At 39.0% G+C, this 21746-nt stretch overlaps 2 protein-coding genes across 16 annotated transcripts in view; one reads left to right on the top strand and one right to left on the bottom strand.

Moving 5' to 3' along the window:
• Positions 1-697: 697 nt before the first annotated feature.
• Positions 698-19935, bottom strand: BBIP1 (BBSome interacting protein 1). 9 transcript variants are annotated; one of them, XM_057736658.1, is made up of 6 exons: positions 19765-19935; positions 18718-18816; positions 11894-11939; positions 8901-9020; positions 8678-8750; positions 698-977 (listed from the first exon to the last, which is right to left on the bottom strand). In XM_057736658.1, exons 5-6 carry the CDS (start codon positions 8721-8723, stop codon positions 811-813), a joined length of 213 nt encoding a protein of 70 aa, XP_057592641.1. In that variant the 5' UTR covers positions 8724-8750; positions 8901-9020; positions 11894-11939; positions 18718-18816; positions 19765-19935; the 3' UTR covers positions 698-810. The 9 variants fall into 9 exon arrangements, with proteins under 9 accessions (XP_057592641.1, XP_057592643.1, XP_057592642.1 ...); XM_057736660.1 differs by having other exon boundaries at positions 18718-18804; XM_057736659.1 differs by lacking the exon at positions 8901-9020.
• SHOC2 (SHOC2 leucine rich repeat scaffold protein) overlaps positions 19358-21746 on the top strand; it is a 100946-nt gene continuing 98557 nt past the window's right edge. For 2 of the 7 annotated variants that reach the window (XM_057736647.1, XM_057736644.1), the window contains exon 1: positions 19358-19618. The gene's annotated coding sequence lies outside the window, so the exon portion shown is untranslated. Of the gene's footprint in view, positions 19619-20199; positions 20295-20358; positions 20848-21114; positions 21428-21746 lie in introns of those variants that run through there. The other 5 variants (XM_057736641.1, XM_057736642.1, XM_057736645.1 and 2 more) reach the window with 5 other exon arrangements.

Raw genomic sequence — 21746 nt, 5'->3', positions numbered from 1 at the left:
TTTACATTTACCCAGTGTCTGAGAAAATAGCTACCAATAAATAACAAAGGTCCACAGTAATTTAAATTGTCTGTTACTGACTGCAGCAAACCAATCAAGAATTATATTCAGAATTTACAAAGGTATTCTTAGGAACATACCCATTACAGGTCTAGCTACAGTCTTTTAGAATGAAAATTTCCAATTTTATGTTCATATTTACTTCATGGGCTCTTTCAAGTCCATATTAACTTCCATTTTTAGGGTTTTAATTGTGTTTGATACCTAGAAGACAAAGGTGGCCAGTTAAGTCCTTAAAATCAGTATAATTAAAATTTTTGCTCAGGGAACTACTGGATAGGTGAGGGTTTCTTAAAAATCAAATTTAAGAATCAGTTTTGCTTTACTAGTAGTTATCAGTTGGTCAGGCAAGATAGCCTTAAATGTGTCATGACACAAAATGCTTCAAATTCAGTTTCTAATAAACATGTACAGGATTCTAAGTATAAAAGCTGCATTTACTCAATTGTGCCTAAGAATGTTATCTAGAAAACTGATAGGAATGGTGAACAATAATTTGCAGTTCTAAAAACTTGGGTTAAAAAAAAACAAAATATGGGTTCAAAGTTTTAAAATTGCTTCTGTTCAGTATAAACCAGCATTCAAAATAAGCTCACAATCCAAGTTTTATTAATCTTGGGTATTTTTATATTATAGGAATACAATCTTTTATTAAGTTACTGTTTTCAGCGTACAGATGCAGATTATTTTCTAGCTGTTGTCAACAGTAAGGAAAGTGTAGGGTGTTCTGCTGAAGTGCCAAGTTATCATTCAGTGAGTTACTTGCTGCTGTTCCTTTTCTGCCATTTCCTGTTGACGAATTGTATCCTGTGCTGCTTGCTGCATTTTCTCCAGTTTTTCCAGAGTCAGAGATTTTAAGGGTAAAAGTTTGGGTTTACACAGCACCATTGTGGTTATATCTTCTACAGACAACTGCCCTGAGTTTAAAAAGAAATAAGAATTGGAGTGAGATAAAATGCAGCTGTTTGGTGGTCTGGATTTGCAGCTAGAGTGAAAGTCTAAAAAACTTAATCCATTGACATTGAAAATCTCTTGTTCTCATAGTTACCCATGCAACATATCTTCAATATAAAAATATAAAAGCAACATTTAATACTAGGGAGTTCATAAGAAAGGTTTTTAATTTTCTAAGATCCTGTGCTACCATGAGACACACAGCTTTTTGTGTCAAACGTTAATTTCAAAAAAGTTGGGAATGTACATAAAAATACTTGAGGAGGCCCAAGATGGCACAGCAGAAGGACCTTGAGCTTACCCCCTCATGAGCACACCAAAATCACAACTAAATGCTGAACAACCGTCAATGAAAGACTGAAACCTAGCAAAAGACATATTCTACATCCAAAGACCTAAAGAAGAAACCCAATGAGATGGTAAGAGGGGCACACTCACAATATAATCATATCCCATACCCCCCAGGGTGCGTGATCCACAAACAGGAGAACAATTATATTGCAGAAGTTCTCCCACAGGATTGAGAATTCTGAGCCCCATGTCAGGCTCCCCAGCTTGGGGGTCTGGCATCAGGAGGAGGAGCCCCCAGAGCATTTGGCTTAGAAGGCCACTGGGGCTTGAGTACAGGAGCTCCACTCTTGGAGGGCACACACAACGTCTTGTGTGCACTGGGACCCAGGGCAAAAGTGCAGTGACTTAATAGGAACCTGAGCCAGATGTACCTGCTGGTCTTGGAAGGTCTCCTGGGGAGGTGTGGGGTGACTAGCTCACTGTGAGGACAAGGACACCGGTAGTGGAGGTACCAGAGGATATTCATTGGCATGAGCTCTCCTAGAGGCTGCCATTTTGGCACCAAGACCTGGCCAAACCCAACAGCCTGTAGGCTCCAGTGCTGGGACACCTCAGGCCAAACAACCAACAGAGCAGGAACACAGCCCCCAACCATCAGCACACAGACTGCTTAAAGACTTCCTGGGGCCACAGTCACCTCTAGTCACACCCCTTGACATGGTCCTGCCCATCAGAGGGCCAAGACCCAGCTCCACCCATCAGTGGGCAAGCACTGGTACCTCCTACCAGGAAGCCTCTAGCCCAGGCTCACCCACCAAAGGGCAGATAGCAGAAGCAAGAAAACTATGATCCAGCAGCCTGTGGAGCCAAGTTCACAAACAGATCAGGACCTTCCCTGGGACCAGCTGGTCCCTGGCCCTTAGGTGACAAGAGAGTGTACTGCTGGGACACATGGGACATCCCCTACAGAGGGCCACTTCTCCAAGGTCAAGAAACAACTAACCTTCCACGTACATAAAGATAAAAAAAATTTAGACTGAGATGGCAGAGGAATATGTTCCATATGAAGGAGCAAGATAAAACCCCAAAAGAACAACTAAGTGACATGGAGATAGGCAATCTGCCCAAGAAATAGTTCAGAATAATGATTGTAAAGATAATCCAAGAATGTATGCACAAAGTGAGATATTACAAGAGGTTTTTAACAAAGAGTTATAAAATATAAAGAAAAACCAGAGTTGAAAAATACAACTGAAATGAAAAACACACTAGAAGCAATCAATAGCGGAATAAATGAGGCAGAAAAACAGATAAGTGAGCTGGAAGGCAGAGTGGTGGAAATCACTGCCACAGAACATAAAGCAAAAAGAATGAAATGAGATCAGTTTAAGGGACTTCTGAGATAACGTCAAACACACCAACATTTGCATTACAGGGGTCCCAGAAGGAGAAGAGAAAGGGCCCAAGAAAATATTTGAAGAGATAATAGCCGAAAGCTGCCCTAATGTGGGGGAGGAAACACTACCCAAGTCCACGAAGTGCAGAGAGTCCCATGTAGGATTAACCCAAGGAGGAACACACAGAGACACACAGTAATCAAACAGACAAAGATTAAAGAGAAGGAGAAAATATTGAAAGCAACAAGGGAAAATCAACAACATACAAAGGAATCCTCGTAAAGTTATCAGCTGATTTTTCAGCAGAAACTCTGCACGCCAGAAGGGAGTGGCACGATATATTTAAAATGATGAAAGGGAAAAACCTACAACTAAGAATACTCTACCCAGGAAGTTTCTTGTTCAGATTTGACAGAGAAATCAAAAGCTTTACAGACAATCAAAAGCTAACAGAATTCAGCACCACCAAACCAGCTTTACAACAAATGCTAAAGGGACTTCTCTAAGTGGAAAAGAAATGGCCACAGATAGAAACAAGAAAATTATGAATGGGAAAGCTCACCAGTAAATGCAAACATACAGTAAAGGTAAGAAATTATCCACACACAAATATATCTAAACCAATAATCATGAGAGGAGGAGAGTACAAATGAGGGATATGTGAAATGCATTTGAAATTAAGAGATCAGCAACTTAAAACAATCATGTATTTATATAGGCTGCTATATCAAAACTTCATGGTAACCACAAATGAAAAATCTATAATAGATATACACAGAAAAGAGAAAGGAATCCAAACACAACATTAAGATAGGCATCAAATCACAAGAGGAGAACAAAAGAGGATAGGAAGAAAAAAGACAAAAAAAAAAAATCCAAAACAATGAACAAAATGGCAACAAGAACATACATATAATTACCTTAAATGTAAATGGATTAAATGCTCCAACCAAAAGACATAGACTGGCTGAATGGATACAAAAACAAGACCAGTATATATATACTACAAGAGACTTCAGATCTAGAGACACATATAGACTGTAGTGAGGGGATGGAAAAAGGTATTCCATGCAAATGGAAATAAAAGAAAGCTGGAATAGCTTTACTCATCTCAGAAAAAACAGACTTTAAAATAAAGACTGTTATAAGAGACAAAGAAGGACACTATGTAACAATCAAGGGATCAATCCCAGAAGAAGATATAACAATTGTAAATATATATGCATCCAACATAGGAGCACCTCAATATATAAGGCAAATGTTAACAGACATAGAAGGAGAAATCAACAGTAACACAATAATAATGGGGGACTTTAATACCCCACTTACTTCAATGGACAGATCATCCAGACAGAAAATCAGTAAGGAAACACAGGCCTTAAATGAGACATTTAGAGCAGATGGACTTGATTGATATTTATAGAGCATTCCATCCTAAAGCAGCAGAATACACATTCTTTTCAAGATCACATGGAACATTTTCCAGGATGGATTACATGCTGGGCCACAAAGCAAGCATGGGTAAATTTAAGAAAACTGAAATTATATCAAGCATTTTTTTCTGACCACAATGCTATGAGATTAGAAATCAACTATAAGGAAAAAACTGCAAAAACACAAACACATGGAGGCTACACAATAAGCTGTTAAACACCCAACAGGTCACTGAAGAAGTCAAAGTGGAAATCAAAAAATAGCTGGAGACAAATGAAAATGAAAACACGAGAATCTAAAACCTATGGGATATAGCAAAAGCAGTTCTAAGAGGAAAGTTTACAGTGATACAAGCTTACCTTGGGAAACAAGAAAAAATCTCAAACAACCTAACATTACACCTAAAGCAACTAGAGAAAGAAAAACAAATAAAACCCAAAGTTAGTAGAAGGAAAGAAATCATAAAGATCTGAGCAGAAATAAAAGTCATGGAGACTTAAAAAAAATAAAAAAATAAAAAAAATAAAAATAAAAAAATAGAAAAGATCAATGAAACTAAAAGCTGGTTCTTTGAAAAGATAAATGAAATTGATAAATCTTTAACCAGACTCATCAAGAACAAAAAGGGAGAGGGCCCAAATCAGCAAAATTAGAAATGAAAAAGAAGTTACAAACAACAGGACAGAAATACAAAGGACCATAAGAGACTACTACAAGCAACTATATGCCAATAAAATGGCAACCTAGAAGAAATGGACAAATTCTTAGAAAGGTACAATCTCCCAAGACTGAACCAGGAAGAAACAGAAAATATGAACAGACCAATTACAAGCACTAAAATTGAATCTGTGATTAAAATACCTACAAGAAACAAAAGACTGGGACCAGATGGCTTCAGAGGTGAATTCTACCAAAGATTTAGAGAAGAGTTAGCTCCTATCCTTCTGATACTATTCTAAAAAAATGGCAGAGGAAGGAGCACTTCCAACTCATTCTATGAGGCCACCATCACCCTGATACCAAAACCAAAGATACCACAAAGAAAGAAATTTCAGACCAATATCACTGATGAACATAGATGCAAAAATCCTCAGCAAAATACTAGCAAACTGAATCCAACAATATATAAAAAGGATAATATACCATGAGCAAGTGAGATTTATCCCAGGGAAGCAAGACTGATCAGTATCTGCAGATCAATCAATGTGATATACCACATCAACAAATTGAAGAATAAAAACCACATGATCATCTCAACAGATGCAGAAAAAGCTTTTGGTAAAATTCAACATCTATTTATGATAAAAAAAACTCTCCAGAAAGTGGGCATAAAGGGAACATACCTCAACATAATAAATGACATAATATGACAACATAATATGACAAACCCACAGCTAACATACTCAACAGTGAAAAGCTGAAAGCATTTCCCCTAAGATCAGGAATGAGACAATGATGCCCACTCTTGCCACTTTTATTCAACATAGTTTTGGAAGTCCTAGTCACAGCCATCAGAGAAGAAAAAGAAATAAAAGGAATCCAAATTGGAAAAGAAAAGCAAACTGTCACAGTTTGCAGATGACATGATACTATACATAGGAAATCCTAAAGATGCTACCAGAAACATACTAGAGCTCATCAATGAATTCAGTAAAGTTGCAGGATACAAAATTAATAAGCAGAAATCTGCTGCATTTCTACACACTAACAATGAAAGACCAGAAAGAGGAATTAAGGAAACAATCCCATTTACTGTCACATCAAAAAAGAATAAAATAGCTAGGAAGAAACCTAAGGAGGCAAAAGACCTGAAATCTGAAAACTCTAAGACAGTGATGAAAGAAATTGAAGACAACACAAACACACGCATAGATATACCGTGCTCTTGGATTAGAAGAGTCAATGTTGTCAAAATGACTATACTACCCAAGGCAATCTACAGAGTCAATGCAATCCCTATCAAATTACTAATGGCATTTTTCACAGAACTAGAACAAAAAATTTTAAAATTTGGATGGAAACACAAAAGACCCCAAATAGCCAAAGCAATCTTGAGAAAGAAAAACGGAGCTGGAGGAATCAGGCTCCCTGACATCGGACTATATGACAAAGCTACAGTAATCACAACAGTATGGTACTAGCACAAAAACATTCATACAGATCAATGGAACAGGATAGAAAGCCCAGAAATAAACCCACTCACCTATGGTCAATTAATCTATGACAAAAGAGACAAGAATATAGAATGGAGAAAAGACACTCTTCAATAAGTGGTGCCAGGAAAACTAGACAGCTACATGTAAAAGAATGACATTAAACATTCTCTAACACCACACACACAAATAAACTCAAAATGTATTAAAGAACTAAATGTAAGACCTGATACTATAAAACTAGAGGAAAACATAGGCAGAACAGTCTCTGACATAAATTACAGCAATATCTTTTTGGACCTGTCTCCTACAGTAATGGGAATAAAAACAAAAATAAACAAGTGGGACCTAAATTAAACCTAAAAGCTTTTGCACAACAAAGGAAACCATAAACAAAACAAAAAGATAACCTACAGAATGGGAGGAAATGTTTGCAAATGATGCAACTGACAAGGGATTAATCTTCAAAATATACAAGTACCTAATACAGCTCAATATCAAAAAAAAAACCAACCTAATCAAAAAATGGGCAAAAGATCTAAATAGACATTTCTCTAAAGAAGACATACAGATGGCCAACAGACACATGAAAAAATGCTGATCATCAATAATTATTAGAGAAATGCAAATCAAAACTACAATGAGGTATCACCTCACACTAGTCAGAAAGGCCATCATCAAAAAGTTTACAAAAAATAAAAGCTGGAGAGGGTGTGGAGAAAAATGAACCTTCTTACATTGTTGGTGGGAATGTAAATAGGTACAGACACTATGGAGAACAGAATGGAGGTCCCTTAAAAAACTAAAAATAGAGCTACCATATGATCCTACAATCCCATTCCTGGGCATATAATCTGAAGAAAACCATAATTTTAAATGATACATGCACCTCCATGTTCACTGCAGCACTATTTCCAATAGTTAAGACATGGAAGCAAACTAAATGTTCATTGACAGACGAATGGATAAAGAAGATGCTGTGTATATATATATACTGTATATGTGTATTTATATACACACACATACATGTATACACAATGGAATATTACTCAACAATAAAAAAGAATGAAATAAAAAAGCCATTTGCAGCAATATGGATTGACCTAGAGACTTTCACACTAAGTGAAGTAAGTCAGACAGAGAAAGACAAATATATGATATTATTTATATGTGGAATCTTAAAAAGAAAAAGATACAAATGAACTTATATACAAAACAGAAACAGACCAACAGACATAGAAAACAAACTTATGGTTACCAACGGGGAAAGGTGGGGGAGGGAATAACTTAGGAGTTTGGAATAAACATATACACACTAGTATATATAAAATAGATAACCAATAAGGACCTACTATATAGCAGGGAACTATACTCAGTATTTTGTAATAACCTATAAGGGAAAGGAATCAGAAAAAAAATAGATACATATGTATGTATCACTGAATCACTTTGCTATACATCTGTAACACAACACTGTACATCAACTATATTTCAATAAAAAAAAGAAATGGAAATACAACAACAAATACGTAGTAAAGTATGGTATTAACATGAATATTCAAATTACTGAATGTTTAACTTAGACCTTCAGGTTTTGTTACATTGTTTGATTTAGGTTTCTTTTCCTTCACTTGCAGATCTTATTTAGTATTATGGTAAATTATGGTGCTATTTTTTTCCACTGGAAATTTCTTATTGTAATCTGCAATCTTCAGAATAACAGAATTTCTACATTTAAGAAACAATCGGGGCTTCCCAGGTGGCGCAGTGGTTAAGAATCCACCTGCCAATGCAGGGGACACGGGTTAGAGCCCTGCCCCAGGAAGATACCACATGCCATGGAGCAACTAAGCCCATGTGCCACAACTATTGAGCGTGAGCTTTAGAGCCCATGAGCTACAACTATTGAGCCTATGTGCTGCAACTACTGAAGCCCATGCGCCTAGAGCCTGTGCTCTGCAACAGGAGAGGCCACAGCAATGAGAAGCCCGCGCAACACAACAAAGAGTAGCCCCCACTCAGTGCAACTAGAGAAAGCCTGTGTGCAGCAACGAAGACTCAACACAGCTAATAAATAAATAAATAAATAAATAAATAAATAAATAAGTTTAAAAATAAATAAATAAATAAATAAAATTTTCTATTAAAAAAAGAAACAATCAAACCATCATTTTACATCCTTTTACTGAGGGGGTGGGGCAGGAAGCAATGGATTACTCCTTTACAACCTACTCATGACAAAAACATAGTAAAAGTGGAGAGTATGTGTGGTATATAGAACACAAAATAGTTTCAGATGTTTACCTATTGAGCCTGCTATGTGACACTACCTATTAGTTTTTAGGTTCCTATAATAATCTATGACCTAAGTATTTGTGACTTAGATACCTTGTTTTGGAAGAACTTCCCGGAACATCGACTTCACTTCTGCCATATCTGAATTGTAGGATACAGTTTCTTCCTTCAATGAGGAAACAATTATTAGTATTATACAAGAATGAATTCCCAAAGCATATTGTTTGAGATATTTCCATTGTAGTTTAAGAAGTAAAATCACAATTCCTATAGAAAATGAACTATCCTATCCTTGCATAATTTTCCTGTTAATTACCTGTGAGTCTTTCCATTGAAACAAGGTTGAGATAGTTCATACAAGCATCCAAATCTTGTCAACTTTCATTCATAAGTGGTGGTGGTAATTGGAAGGTTGCATGTTGTAAATTTTTCCCTCCTAGTGAAAATTGGTAGGGCTTAAGTTTTTCAGGCAAAGATAAATTATCTAATAGGTATCTAACCAGCTGAGGAAAAAACAAAGGGATTTATGTGCAACTGATAGCATCTCCCCTGAATGGTGGGTGATGTAAAAGATATGACCATTTGGGTGATGCGGTAAGGCAGGCTGTTAGGGAAAGGAGGAGGTAGTATGTAAATACTGCCTAACATTCCCACTTCTTTCAATAGCTAACAGCTGGTTTCTACTTTAATTCCTTTGCTATAAGAACAAAAAGCATCTTAAGGATCATTTACTGACTACACAGCTGCAATTTTTTAGGAAGCAACACAAACACGTGAAATTGGCTCAAATACCAGAAGTGAGGTGTACTTTGAGTTTATTATTTTCCTATAATATATAGATGCTACATGCTGAAGTGCCAGTGAATACCCTCACATGAGTACTTTGTTATGAATATCCCAGCATATACGTCACCTCTGGCTGATGACATCTGTTCCCAGGGTTACATCCCAGTTTATGCCATGCTATATACATTCAAGGTGTTCTGGACTGTAATTTGTAGCATGATCCCTTTCCAAACACAGATGCTTCTCTAGACAGTCCCACACATTTTGTGCTATTTTGCCATACTGATGCAACTTACTGTATATCTTTCACAACATGAGCACCACAGAAAAAAGATTATTTAGAATGTAGTGATGCTGGCTTGGTGCCTGCCTTTAGCCACTCACTGCAAATTAGTTATAATCAAGTGAAGCTACTTCTGGTCTCAGTTATTCTTATTACCACTACTTTAACGTTCCTAATAAAATCTTTCTACTCATCCACCACGCCTCCTCCCCTTCCTATTCAAATTCCTATTCTGGAAGATCTAAAGTTCCTAAGGAAGCTTTATCTGCTTTCCAGAACTGTCATCAAAACTTACCCCCATACTGCTCTGTCTGGGAATGAAGATGAAGTAGGGAATGGATCAGGAATAAAGCAACTCATTACTACCTGAAATCTGAGATAGATGTAATATACAATTTACCCAGAATGCACGGCTTCCCCTTCTGACACAGTTTTTCCTTTTTGTTAATTAGGCCTGCCAGTGGTAACAAGTGATCATTTCTTTTTTTTTTTTCCTTCAGTTATGTTGAGGGCTAATTACACTGCAGACCTCTGATTAGCCTAAATATAACTATAACAACACTTAGCATTTCCATTTAAGACAGCACAGTGAAAATTTTCATTAGGTCCTTATTTGGTACAAATCTGACATGATATGCTACTGAAGGGGAGGAGAGACATTACAAATCTTAAGTGTGAAAGAAATGCATAGCACCTGAGTTTTTATATCACCAATTTTTTTAATCACCAAAATGCTAAAATGGTGGATGAACAAATACTTAAATCTTAGCTGTTTTAGAATAGCAACTCTAGTTACTTAGAATTTAATCCCTATACTTTGCTTTGTCTTCTCTACTTCTTTCACATTCAAAATCTGGCTTGTGGAAAACAGTGAAGCTTGGTGCTCTACCAAACCTTAGTTCTCTAAGCTGCCATTGTTGCTGCAAAGGGTGTGGAGCCAAAGGCCCAATAGGGAGTGGGTTGTGCCTGGGGTGGGGAAAATCAGTCCTGTCACTTGCCTGGGTGGAGTGTCTGCTTTGCTAGGGTTGATTCTTGTTCCTAGGCCCCCTTAGGCATTGACAGGAGAGAAATAGGAAGGGAAGGGCTAAGATAAGCAAGGTGGTGGTTGGATGCCCAGCACTGCCAAGGCTGCACTGTTGATAATCAGCTGCCCAGGGACCCCCGAGTAGGAAGGTGCACTTATATTCTTCTCCAGGTGAGCTGCTAATAGCCAAACATGGGTATTTTGCCTGGTGTAATGTGCCCTAAGGAGTTGTGGCTACTCCTAAAGGTACTTTCTAATTGGTAAGGTAAGATGTGTATAATACCAGGGACAAGATGGGCCAGAGAAGAAACATACCAGCTATGGATGAAATTCATGTGTATTATTCAAGTGTCATGTCATTCAATTCAATAAATATGTGAGTGTCTACCATGTGCCAGGCACCAGTCATTAGTGAACAGAAGAGAAAAAAACCTTTGCTTTTTCACAGCTTATGGTCTAGAGCATGGGGAGAGAAACAAATAACATAATGCTATTAGAAGGTAGTAAGTGTTATAGAAAATAAAATAGTTTAAGGGGGTTTAGGAGTGCTGGGGGTTGTGGTGGTTACAATTTAAATAGGAAAATCATTATGATCTCATTTTGGTGTGTGTGTGTTATGTCTTTTGAGATCAAAAGAAAATCAAAAGGCTGCTAGTATCCACAGTTGAGAGACTGTATAGGGAAATGGACACTATTGGTGGGTGGGTTTGTTGGTACAGGTTTTTTAGAGGGATAATTTATAGTATCTTTTAATATTTTGTAGTATCTACCAAAACTAAATATGCACATTTTCTTTGACCCAAACATTCTACTACTAGTAATGATCCCTAAAAAAACAAAGCGTGAATGTGTAAAGATAAAAGAATAATAATGTTCATTACGGCATTGCATTCAGGCATATGTCGCAGGTCAAATAAATTACGGAACCACCATACAATGGAGTACCATGCCAGATTTTAAAATGATACAGGTTGTCAAGGCATATTTCAGAGAAAACATTAACTTGCAAAAGTAAAATTCCTACAGTAACAGAACCCAAACCTTTAATGCTTAGAGAATGCAGCGTCAGTTAGTCAATTTTTGAAGCTTTTGGTCTGGGTAATTAGAAAATAATCTGCTGCTTCCTTTCCCCACAGTTTCTTTAGTTTATAATTTCTCTTAGAGATAATAGTTTTGATGGATAATGCATTTCAAAATCATGATAAATGAAGCAAACCTGTTGTAGTATCTGAGCTGGATGTCTAAAATTAATTCAGAAGAACCTAGAGGGAAACCAAATCTTTGTCATGAAAAATTTTACTAATTTGTTGCAGTGAGACGTGAAAGGCACTTATGTCTAGGCAGGATTAGTACTCTAAGTCAATCATATACATGTTGATAACATAAATTAGTCATACAACGTGGACAAGTTAGAAATCTCTGGGGTGATTTAGTTTGATAACCAAACTAGATTTACTTTGACAACCAAACTAAGTTATGGGTGTGGGATGGGACAGGAGCACTAGAGTGTTCTTCTGAACCTGAAGAATGTATATCAGTGATCCTCAAATTTTATCCTTGCATAATCCCCAAAGAAATTCTGAAAAACTGGGCAGAAAAATTAGGTACCCTTTTATACATTTCCAGACAGACATAAAAATTTGCTTTCATAAGTTTCGTTACAAAGGATAAAATTTCCAGCATATTTAAAGTAACTTACATTAGTCCTTAAAAATATATACAATATAATCAAAATATCATAGCAATTTGATAGCTACATCACCCATTAATAAAAAAATGAACAACTCTCTTAAGTCAGAAATTTTATATCTATTTTTCTCCCTACATCTCTATTTCACTTCCACTTAATTTTATTTCAGTGCAATATATTATCATGCTTGAATATATTTTAGTAATTATCTTACCATACTTCTCTGCCACAAAAATGTTTACAAATTTAAATGAAAAACTTAAAAATATTTTGGATTGAGTTATTTCAATTAGTGAAAATCAATAAAAATAAATTACACATTGATAATTACTGAGCAGAAAGAATAAAGTTAATGGCTATATATCTGTTAATAAGGACAAAGCTTTATAAATAAACACTGAACAGTAAAGACTGGAGTAGAAAATAAATAACAAACTCTGGAGAGGGTGTGGAGAAAAGGGAACCCTCCTACACTGTTGGTGGGAATGTAAATTGGTGCAGCCACTATGGAAAATAGTATGGAGGTTCCTCAAAAAACTAGAGTTGCCATACGATCCAGCAATCCCACTCCTGAGCATATATTCAGATAAAATGATAATTCAAAAAGATAATGCATCCCTATGTTCACAGCAGCAGTATTCACAATAGCCAAGACATGGAAATAACCTAAATGTCCATCAACAGATGAATGGATAAAGAAGATGTGGTACATATATACAATGGAATACTACTAAGCCACAAAAAAGAATGAAATAACACCATTTGCAGCAACATGGAAGGACCCAGAGATTATCAAACTAAGTGAATAAGTCAGAAAGAGAAAGACAAATACCATATGATAGATCTTCAATTACTGAAATGGGTAATTTTGAATCCACTAGTGACCTTTGCAAAGGAGGATGAACATAAAATATGTTCAAACAGTAGACCTCAGGATAAAAATATAAGTGCATCATACTAACTTAAAGTACTGAATTTTTTTTCTTTTTAGTTTGAGAACTATGTCACAACCAGACCAATGTAGGGCTCTAACCAACATGTGGTTTTCTCTCTCTCACTCTCTCTCCTTAATTTGAGGATTCAGCATTTTGGTTGTCATGTTCAATATCATCCCCCAAAAAATCTCTTCGCAGGAAAAAAATGCTGCTTTTTGTCTGTGGATTTTGTTTTATAGCATTAGTATTATTTTAAAAAGATGCTGCCACTGGAACTTTCAAGCCTCAGGCTTAATCAGAAATAAGCAATACTTGAAAAGCTTACAAGTTTTGTATATTTTTCATAGATTAGCTTATATGAGAACATACTGTTGAGACCAAGATCATGGATTAAATAGGTAAACAGGACTATCAGCTTTAAATTGTACTCTATTTTTATCTAGCCAGCTGGAAAATGTAGACTATAGTCAGATAGGGGGCAGACAGAGAAGAAGAATAGATTACTAAAATCCGAATTCCATTCCTGGTATCTCAAAGCATATACATATGGATCAGAAATGTCAAAATGGAAACATACTGTGGATGCCAACGCCAAGCCTTAGCCTCTAAAAATGCTCAGGCCAGGATCTGGAAGTTTTGAAAACTCTCCTCCTAGGTCATACTAAAGTCTCCTTAGTCTAATATTTGACCTTTGCTCAAGCCCCAAAAGAGCCATTCCGTGGGTCAAGTTGTGTGCCTACCACTGCTAACCCACTACTAGCTTTTCGGCATAATTTTTTTCCCTCCATTAATTTATCTAAACTTACCAGCTTATCCTAATTGTGCAAAACCCCATTTTTAAAGTCTCAAGTTGAACGCTTCTGAGTATTCTAGGATCCTAAATATTTTAACCAAGCTGCGACAGTACAATCCAATGTATGATTTAAAACAAAAGCTTCTACTGACATTTTGTTTGTTTGTTTTCATTTTTGGGGGGTCAGTATAGTCCATGTTTATACTTCAAATGGGTTGTACTCTGGCTAACTAGCTTTGTGACCTTGAAAACATTTCCTAACCAATTGGAGGTCTGATTTTCTCATAAAAAACATGTTTGGTATCTGTCTGAAGTTGCAAGGTTCAAATGAAAAGTGAATGTAAAGTGCTTAGAAATACAGTGTGACATTTATTATTCCAGGTCAAGATTTTCATACCTCTATAATAAAGAACTTATGGTAGACTTCCCATGAAGTGCCTTCCCCACACTTAAAAACCCTTTGAATCCTCATCAATACCACAGTACCTACAAAATAGCATGATCTATTTAAAGATGTCTTCCTTTAAAAATTTGTTTTACTTACTTTTAAAGAGCATGTACTACTGAATTATTCTTAAATATATTAAAAAATATGATAATACAGAAAACCTATTTCCTAATATAATTCAAGACTGAGAAAATGTGAACAAGTTTTTAAATTGCAATCAAGGAAATAGATGCTTGGTTTACATAAGACTCCATCTTGAATTTTTGATGGAGGTGATATGTGACTTGTTACCTAACTTAGAGAAGTAAATGCACTTAAAATATGGCAAAAAGAAAGCATTTCTAAAGCATTCTGAGATTTTGAACCAAAGTCCCAATCACATTTTTATGCAAGAAATACAGAGGTCATAAATTCGTAGCTCTTGGTGCTACCCAGTTAAACGTTTTGCTGGCTTGATTAATGTTTAAAAAGTATTCGAACCAATGTTTAAAAATCAGGAGATTTCACATAAAGTCCAAACTTTAGTTCCTCTTGACAAATCTGGTAACACCAGGCCCATATAGCCACATGGCAAAATTTGGCTAGGGCTGGGAAGTGATGCCACCTTTAGATGCGCTTGGAGAGTTCTTCAATGTCCACTACTGCCCATTGTTTCTCTTAACCTTACCTGCCCAGCAACTATAGGCACTTGACTTTGCAACTTCAGTAAAATAAAGAGCCATTCCAATATATTACATGCCAAACTATCCCATTTTATTATTAATGGGCATTAAGAAGCAAAAATACAATCTCTGGGAACTGAGGGAGGCACTGGAAGCAACCTTGTTTATGTAGAGGACAGAAAAGGACATTTTTCTTTTCTGACTATTTATTAATTCCTTTAAAGTAAATTCACTCTCCCTACTGCAGACTGTTGATGGGGGTGGCAGGGATGGTAGGAACAAAAATGAAAAAATTTATCTTTTGTCTTATGCAAGACTTGTGTGGTTGACTGGCAGATGAATTTTCAAATGCACATTAGGTTTCTGAGTGTAAACTAACATGAGAAAAAGCTAAAGACGGAGCCCAAAAAGAGTTTTTCAGTGGACACGAGGTAGTAACTCTCACTCTCACTCAAGTGGCTGACCACGTGCTAGCAGACTGCTTAATTTGGATTGATAATGTTCAACTGGAGATGCCAAATAACATCATATGACATGTAGTTGGAAACTATAGTAGATTCTATTTTGTTTTGCTATCTGGCATCTGCTGGTAGAAAAATGTTGCAACATGTTCAATTTGGCTAATTAATCCAGACTCATGTGACTAATATGTGCAGTGTCTAGCTTCTAAAACGTGCCTAGGCCTAAAATCAGGAACTGCTCTTCCTGGGTGAATGTGGATGATGCCACTGCTTGTTACATTCCAGTATCAGACACTACTGTTAAGTTAGTAGAAAATGACATATCTCACTCATGCAAAATACCTTCTTCTAATAACTTTTGTTGCTTCAAAATTCAGAACTAGAAAGTGCTCCTAAAAATGTTAGCTATTAACCTTTAAAAAAGGGTTATACCTTTTAAAAAAAAAGGTTACCTGAAAAACTTTTTATAATAAATTCTCAGCATCAGAGATATATAGCTACTTCAATAGTATGCAAAGAAAGGGAAATAAAGAATTGTTTGGTACTTTACTCACTATTTCTGAAAGCCTGATCCTTAGATCACCTACATCAAAATCCCCTGGACAATTATTAAAAATACAGATTTTTCTGGAGCCTTCCTCAGACTCACTGAATCAGAATCTCTAATTTTTAATTAGGTTCCCCACATTAAATTTGGAGAACCACTGTCTTAGATTCATTCACTCATTCAATAAAGAAATATTTAATGCCTACAATGTACTCAGACAGGACTCCTTTAGAAGTTACTACTAATAACTACAATACACTGACTACATACCATGTGCTATGTAATATGCTAAAGCATTTTATATGTGTTTGACTCATCCTGCCCAACCATCCTAATAAGCTACATGGCTCCATTTAATAGATGATAAACAGAACGAGTAAACTGCCCAAACTTACCAGCTGATGAATGTCCCTGTTCCCAAAACCCAGGTCTGATTCTAAAATCTGTGGTCTTAATTGGTGTGTTATTTTGCCTTACTCGAATCTGGAGTAAACTTAAAACTGTTTCATAGTCCCACATGAGCAAACTTTCTTCTACACAAAAGAAATGACTGATGGAGTGCATTACTTAACTTTCAAAATGAAGGTTAAAAACATTCTGTATCAAGCCAAGAATTTCTGCCCTCCCAGAGCATTTTCTTCTGCCCCCTTAAATGCATTTTCTTCCTTCTGCTTATCTTTCATGATCTAATATAAGTCTAGGATAGGAGGAGTACATTAGCTTGGCAGTCTTGGTAGTTTTCCTCTTGTGATTATGAAGTAAATTCTGCAAACACTTTTCTATCCATTGGACATAGAATGTTCCTAATGTGCTAAGTATTAAGTATAATCTTGATTTTGTAATTTTTAATAGGTGCTGATGAATGCTACCAAAAAGCTATCACAGAAACACCAGGACCAATTAGGACTTGCAAGAGAATTTCAGGGAGAAAAATAACATTGCCAAAATTGGAATGTGGCCACAGGGCCAGCAGTTGCCTCAGTCTCTGCTTTGATAACATCAAGATTCATCTGTATTTGAATTGCAGGGCCCACACATCTTTCATCAACCGTCCTTGGGGTGCCAGGAGTTGAAACTCATGAAACTATGCTGACATCAGTACACTCTGCTGTAGGTTACATTGCATCAGCTTCAAGTGTAGGCAAAGTAGCAACAACACTGTATTAAAAAGTAGACAGTCTATGTTGCCAGTGCAGGGCACTAATATACTCTACATGGACAGGAGGATTATACGCTAAACTCTTTGTAGGACATCATAGAAGGGTGGTATGCTGAGAAGTGGGATGGATTTAAGAGCAGCTCATGATATGGGTAAAAGTAGCTGCATTTGAGAAGACTTAATCATGATTGGAAAAATATGAATACTGTGAAGTATTCTTGCAAAAAATGTTAAATTGAATCTAATCACCCCTCCAGACCAACTTCTGATTAACGAGAAATAAGAAGGAGATATTCAAAAAGACCCCTGGCCTGAACTCTTCAAAATGACAATGTCACAAGGGAAAAAAAAGTCAGGGGAACTGTTCTAGATTAAGGCTAAAGAGTTATAATACCTAAATACAATATATAAACCATGACTGGATCCTGATTTTTTTTTTTTCGAGAAGGTATAAAAGACATTCTTGGGTCAAATGGGAAAATGTACACACATACAGACTGGATTTTAAAGACTACAGAATTATTAATTTCCTTAGTTGTGATAATGATATGTTTTGCAGGAGAAATTAATAATTCTTAGGAAATAGATGTTGGGAATTTTAGAGATGTCTGCTTAATAACAGGTGTCTGCAACCTATTTCCAAATGTCTCAATGACAAAAAGTGTATGCAAATGAAATAAATATGGCACAAAGTTAACTGCTGGATCTAGGTGAAAGGTACATGAATGTTTATTGTATTCTTTAAACTTTTTAATGTATGAATATTTCTTTAATAAAATACAGAGGGGAAGAAATCATGTTGAAAAGATTTCAGAAGGGAAGCCTAAGAAAACGCTGAATAGCAGGGACTATGCTGAATTTCTGATAAACTGAAGTTCCCTAAACCTTTGCTGGCACCATCTTGGGCAACCAGGAGACACCCAATATATTCAGTCTTTCAGTATTTATCAAAATAATATCATGTGCAGGGTAAAATAACAGGCAGATAAATCTGATAAAAACCATTCTGTTTAGGAGTAAATATGGTAGTGAAGCTAAGAGCACAAGCAGCTGTTAAATGAAATAGGGGTTGTCATAAAAGAGGTACAAAAAGTGCTAGGTAAGCTCAGAGGGAATTACTTCCTGCTGGGGAGAATCTGGAAACACATCTCCAAGGATAACTAGGACATGGATACAGAATCACAAAAGGTTGGTGCTTCGGTGATTAACCTTGTTAGAAAAAAAGAATACATAGTTCATTTTGGCTAGAGCATGAGTACTAAGCATATAAAAAGAAACTGAGCAAAGACGGTAGGTGTGCACCCTCGTTGTGGACTGGCCTGGACAAAAACAGTTTTCACTTTACCTGAAAGTTCTCCTGATTCTTTTCCCCCCGCAGCTTTAGGCATCCAACCCGATACTACCAAGATGACTGAAAGCTGTTGACTCAAACCTGCAGAAGGAACTACATGAGATCATGTGTGACAATTCTGGTAAAGAGCCATATAAAACTAATATGATATTCTTACGAATATTCACAAATATTAAGTTGTTTAATTAACCGTAGACATGCAGGATTAGGAAAGTGTGCCTTCATGCAGAACTGTAGTTAATGCTTACAAACCCCCACAAGAAGAGAAACAAAGAAAAGGGAGAAAATTCAGAATGTGAAGACAGGAAGTGGGTAAATAAGACTTAGAGGTGTTGCCGTGACGGTGGGTAACCATCTTTTTCCCTTACAGCTGGGATTGGAAAGTGATTTCCTCAAGCTCCAGAATTCTCCTTGCTCAAAGGTCAGGGGGTGAAAGTACTTAACAGAATTGGCGGGGGCGTGGTCAGGAGCTCCAGTTTGCGGGAGTTAGGGGCCACACCCAGGCCCCTCCCGTCCCAGCTTGGCAGCAGCGCGGCCAGGGGAGCCGGTTGAGCGGCCTCGCCCCACAGGGAGCCTCAAAGGGGCGGAGGGAGGGCGGGCCACCGCCTGGCCAGCCCGGAAAGAAAACCTTCTTCCAGCGGAAGCGGCTCCGAGCCCGGCTCGCCTCATCGGCGCTCCGTCTCCCTGGGGCCGTTCGGCCCGCTCGGGCCTGACCCACGGTTCGGGACCAAGGGACACTCACCTCACTTCCTGACTCGTGTCGGAATGGGTATTCCCTGGGGCAGGGGGGGCGCAAGCTATTCCCGTCCTTCTGCCATGACCCCATTCGGAAGTGTCAGATGCAACTTCCGGGCAAGTCAGGGGTTTTCGGAGCCCTAAACTCTTGTCCACCTAGGTAAGTGACCAGACTTACCTAGCAAAATAAGGGCCAGGAAACCTGCTTCCTCTATCCCCGAACCCGGGCAGGTAGTCCGGAATATGAATTAACTTATTTAACATGGGATGTCTGGTCACCTTTGGTCCTTTTTTGGGCCTACTTACAGATGCATCTCTTCCCGGACCGCTCGACTGTTGCCCACAGCAACTATGACATTGGGCGAAGGGAAAATTACGTCACACGGGAGACAGGAGGCCAAGAAACTCCAGTTGCCATTATCTGTAATGGCTGCCTTAGCGTCAACGTTAACTTCCGACTGAGAGTTGTCACTCTACCCTGCTGGAGGCTCTCTCTGTGGCCCAGCTAGCCAGCGGCGCCCAGTGGGCGGGAGAGAGGGCGTAGAGAAGCGGAGGAAAGGAAAAGGGCGGAGAGTGGGAAGCTGGCACCAGCACCTCACTCTGATTGGGCAGCGTCGGTTGCCCTGGCTCCGCCCGTTTTTCTTCCCCAGCGATTGCCGGGCCTGCACCGGAGGGGTGGGGCGGGGCGGAGGAGCGAGAGTGTGTGTAGGGGCGGGCGGGGCGGGGCGAGTGGGGGAGGGGCGGGCGGGGGGCGGCGGTTGGGCAGCGTCCGCTCGGAGGAGGAGGAGGAGGAAGGAGGGCGAGCGAGGAGGATGGCGGAGTCGGGGCTCCTGACGGTAACCAGGGGCCGCTGAGGCGGGAGGGTGCCTGTTGGCCGGCGCTTCCTGCCCTCCTTCCTGCCCGTCGGGCGGGCTGTCGGTACGGGGAGGCCCCGCGCGTCCTGACAGGCGCGAGCCGGCGGGGGCCGGGGCGAGGCCCGAGGGGCCGGGGCCCTGGGAGGCGCCGCCGCCGCCGCTTTCCTGGGTGCTGTCGCCGGGAGGGCCGGGCCCTGAGAGCCGGCTCTCGTGCGGGGCCCGCAGCCGAGCGCCGAGAGCTAGCCGGCCGGCTGACAGCGTCCGGGGCCGGGCCTGCGGTGGCGGCGCGCGGCCGGGACAGCGCCAGGGCGAGGACTAAGCGGCTCGAGAGCCCGGGCCGGGGGCGCCCGGAGGACGGTCCTGCTCCACTAGGCTCCCGGGGTCGCCGGGCCCAGGCTGCGGGATGCCCCGTGGGCGTGTGAATCGTTGGCGGGGGCCCTGGCACAGCGGTAGTGCTGCGGGGTGGAGTCTTTCCTCGCCCCTTCCCCAAAGCCCACCGCGCTCTCCCCGTCTCCTCTCCGTTCCGTAAAGAGTGGTGAGTCGGCTTTGGGTGTGTTGCTTGGTGAAGCGAGTTGTAGGCATCCAAGGGTGCTCTGTTGGACATGCCTAATGGCAACCTCTTTCCGCGGTAGCTTTTCGGGATAGAGGAAAAGTACTCTCCCCCCCCCCCCCGCCCCCAATGCTAGAGGCTTCAGGACAAAACGATTTTTCCCCAGCCCCTCAGTATCCATTGTTTTGTACCATCCCCTCCCCCCCTTTCCTAGGTAGAAGAATAATGACTCCAAGCCATTAATTGCCTTTTTTTTTTTTTTTAAATCTGCAGGGGGTTTGTGTAATTGTGTATGGATTTACAAACAGGTGAAATGAATACCGTTTCGGTAGTTGAAAAGAAGATGCTTTTGAGTGTGTGTGTGTGTGTTTAAGCTTTCAGCCCTTACAGTTGGTGATTCGATTTTCTTGTCTGTTGCTTTGTATCATAATGGGGGTAATGAGAATAAAAGAGGAAGCAATGTTTTGCAACATACCCAAAAAAATGTTTTCTAAGTCTCTGGGGATGCTGAAGCAAAATTGGGTTGCAGATGTGGACTGTATATATAGTATTTGCCTCCCTCACGGTAAGTACCAACAGTCTATATCTAAGCTTACACCTGTGCAGTTTTGTACACTTCTTCATAAATGTCAGCACTTTCTCGTATCTACTCAGAGTAATGGATAATTGTATCTAAAACTATTTTTTATGTTTTTCAGAATGCTAGGGTACACTCGTGTAACCAAGTATTTTTGTATCTAAATGTAGCATCAACACTGAAAGATTGTATTAATTCTAAAGACCTCGGTTTATTAGTTGCTAATCTCTGTCTTCACCTTTATGTGCCTTAGCCGTTGTAACTCTTTGTTACTGTGCGTTGGAAGAGACTTAGCTATTGGGTACAA

Source organism: Hippopotamus amphibius, chromosome 5 (genome assembly GCF_030028045.1).
Source record: "Hippopotamus amphibius kiboko isolate mHipAmp2 chromosome 5, mHipAmp2.hap2, whole genome shotgun sequence".
Classification (NCBI taxonomy): Eukaryota; Metazoa; Chordata; class Mammalia; order Artiodactyla; family Hippopotamidae; genus Hippopotamus; species Hippopotamus amphibius.
Note: the sequence above shows the minus strand (reverse complement) of the source record. Positions and strands in the feature narration are given on the sequence as shown.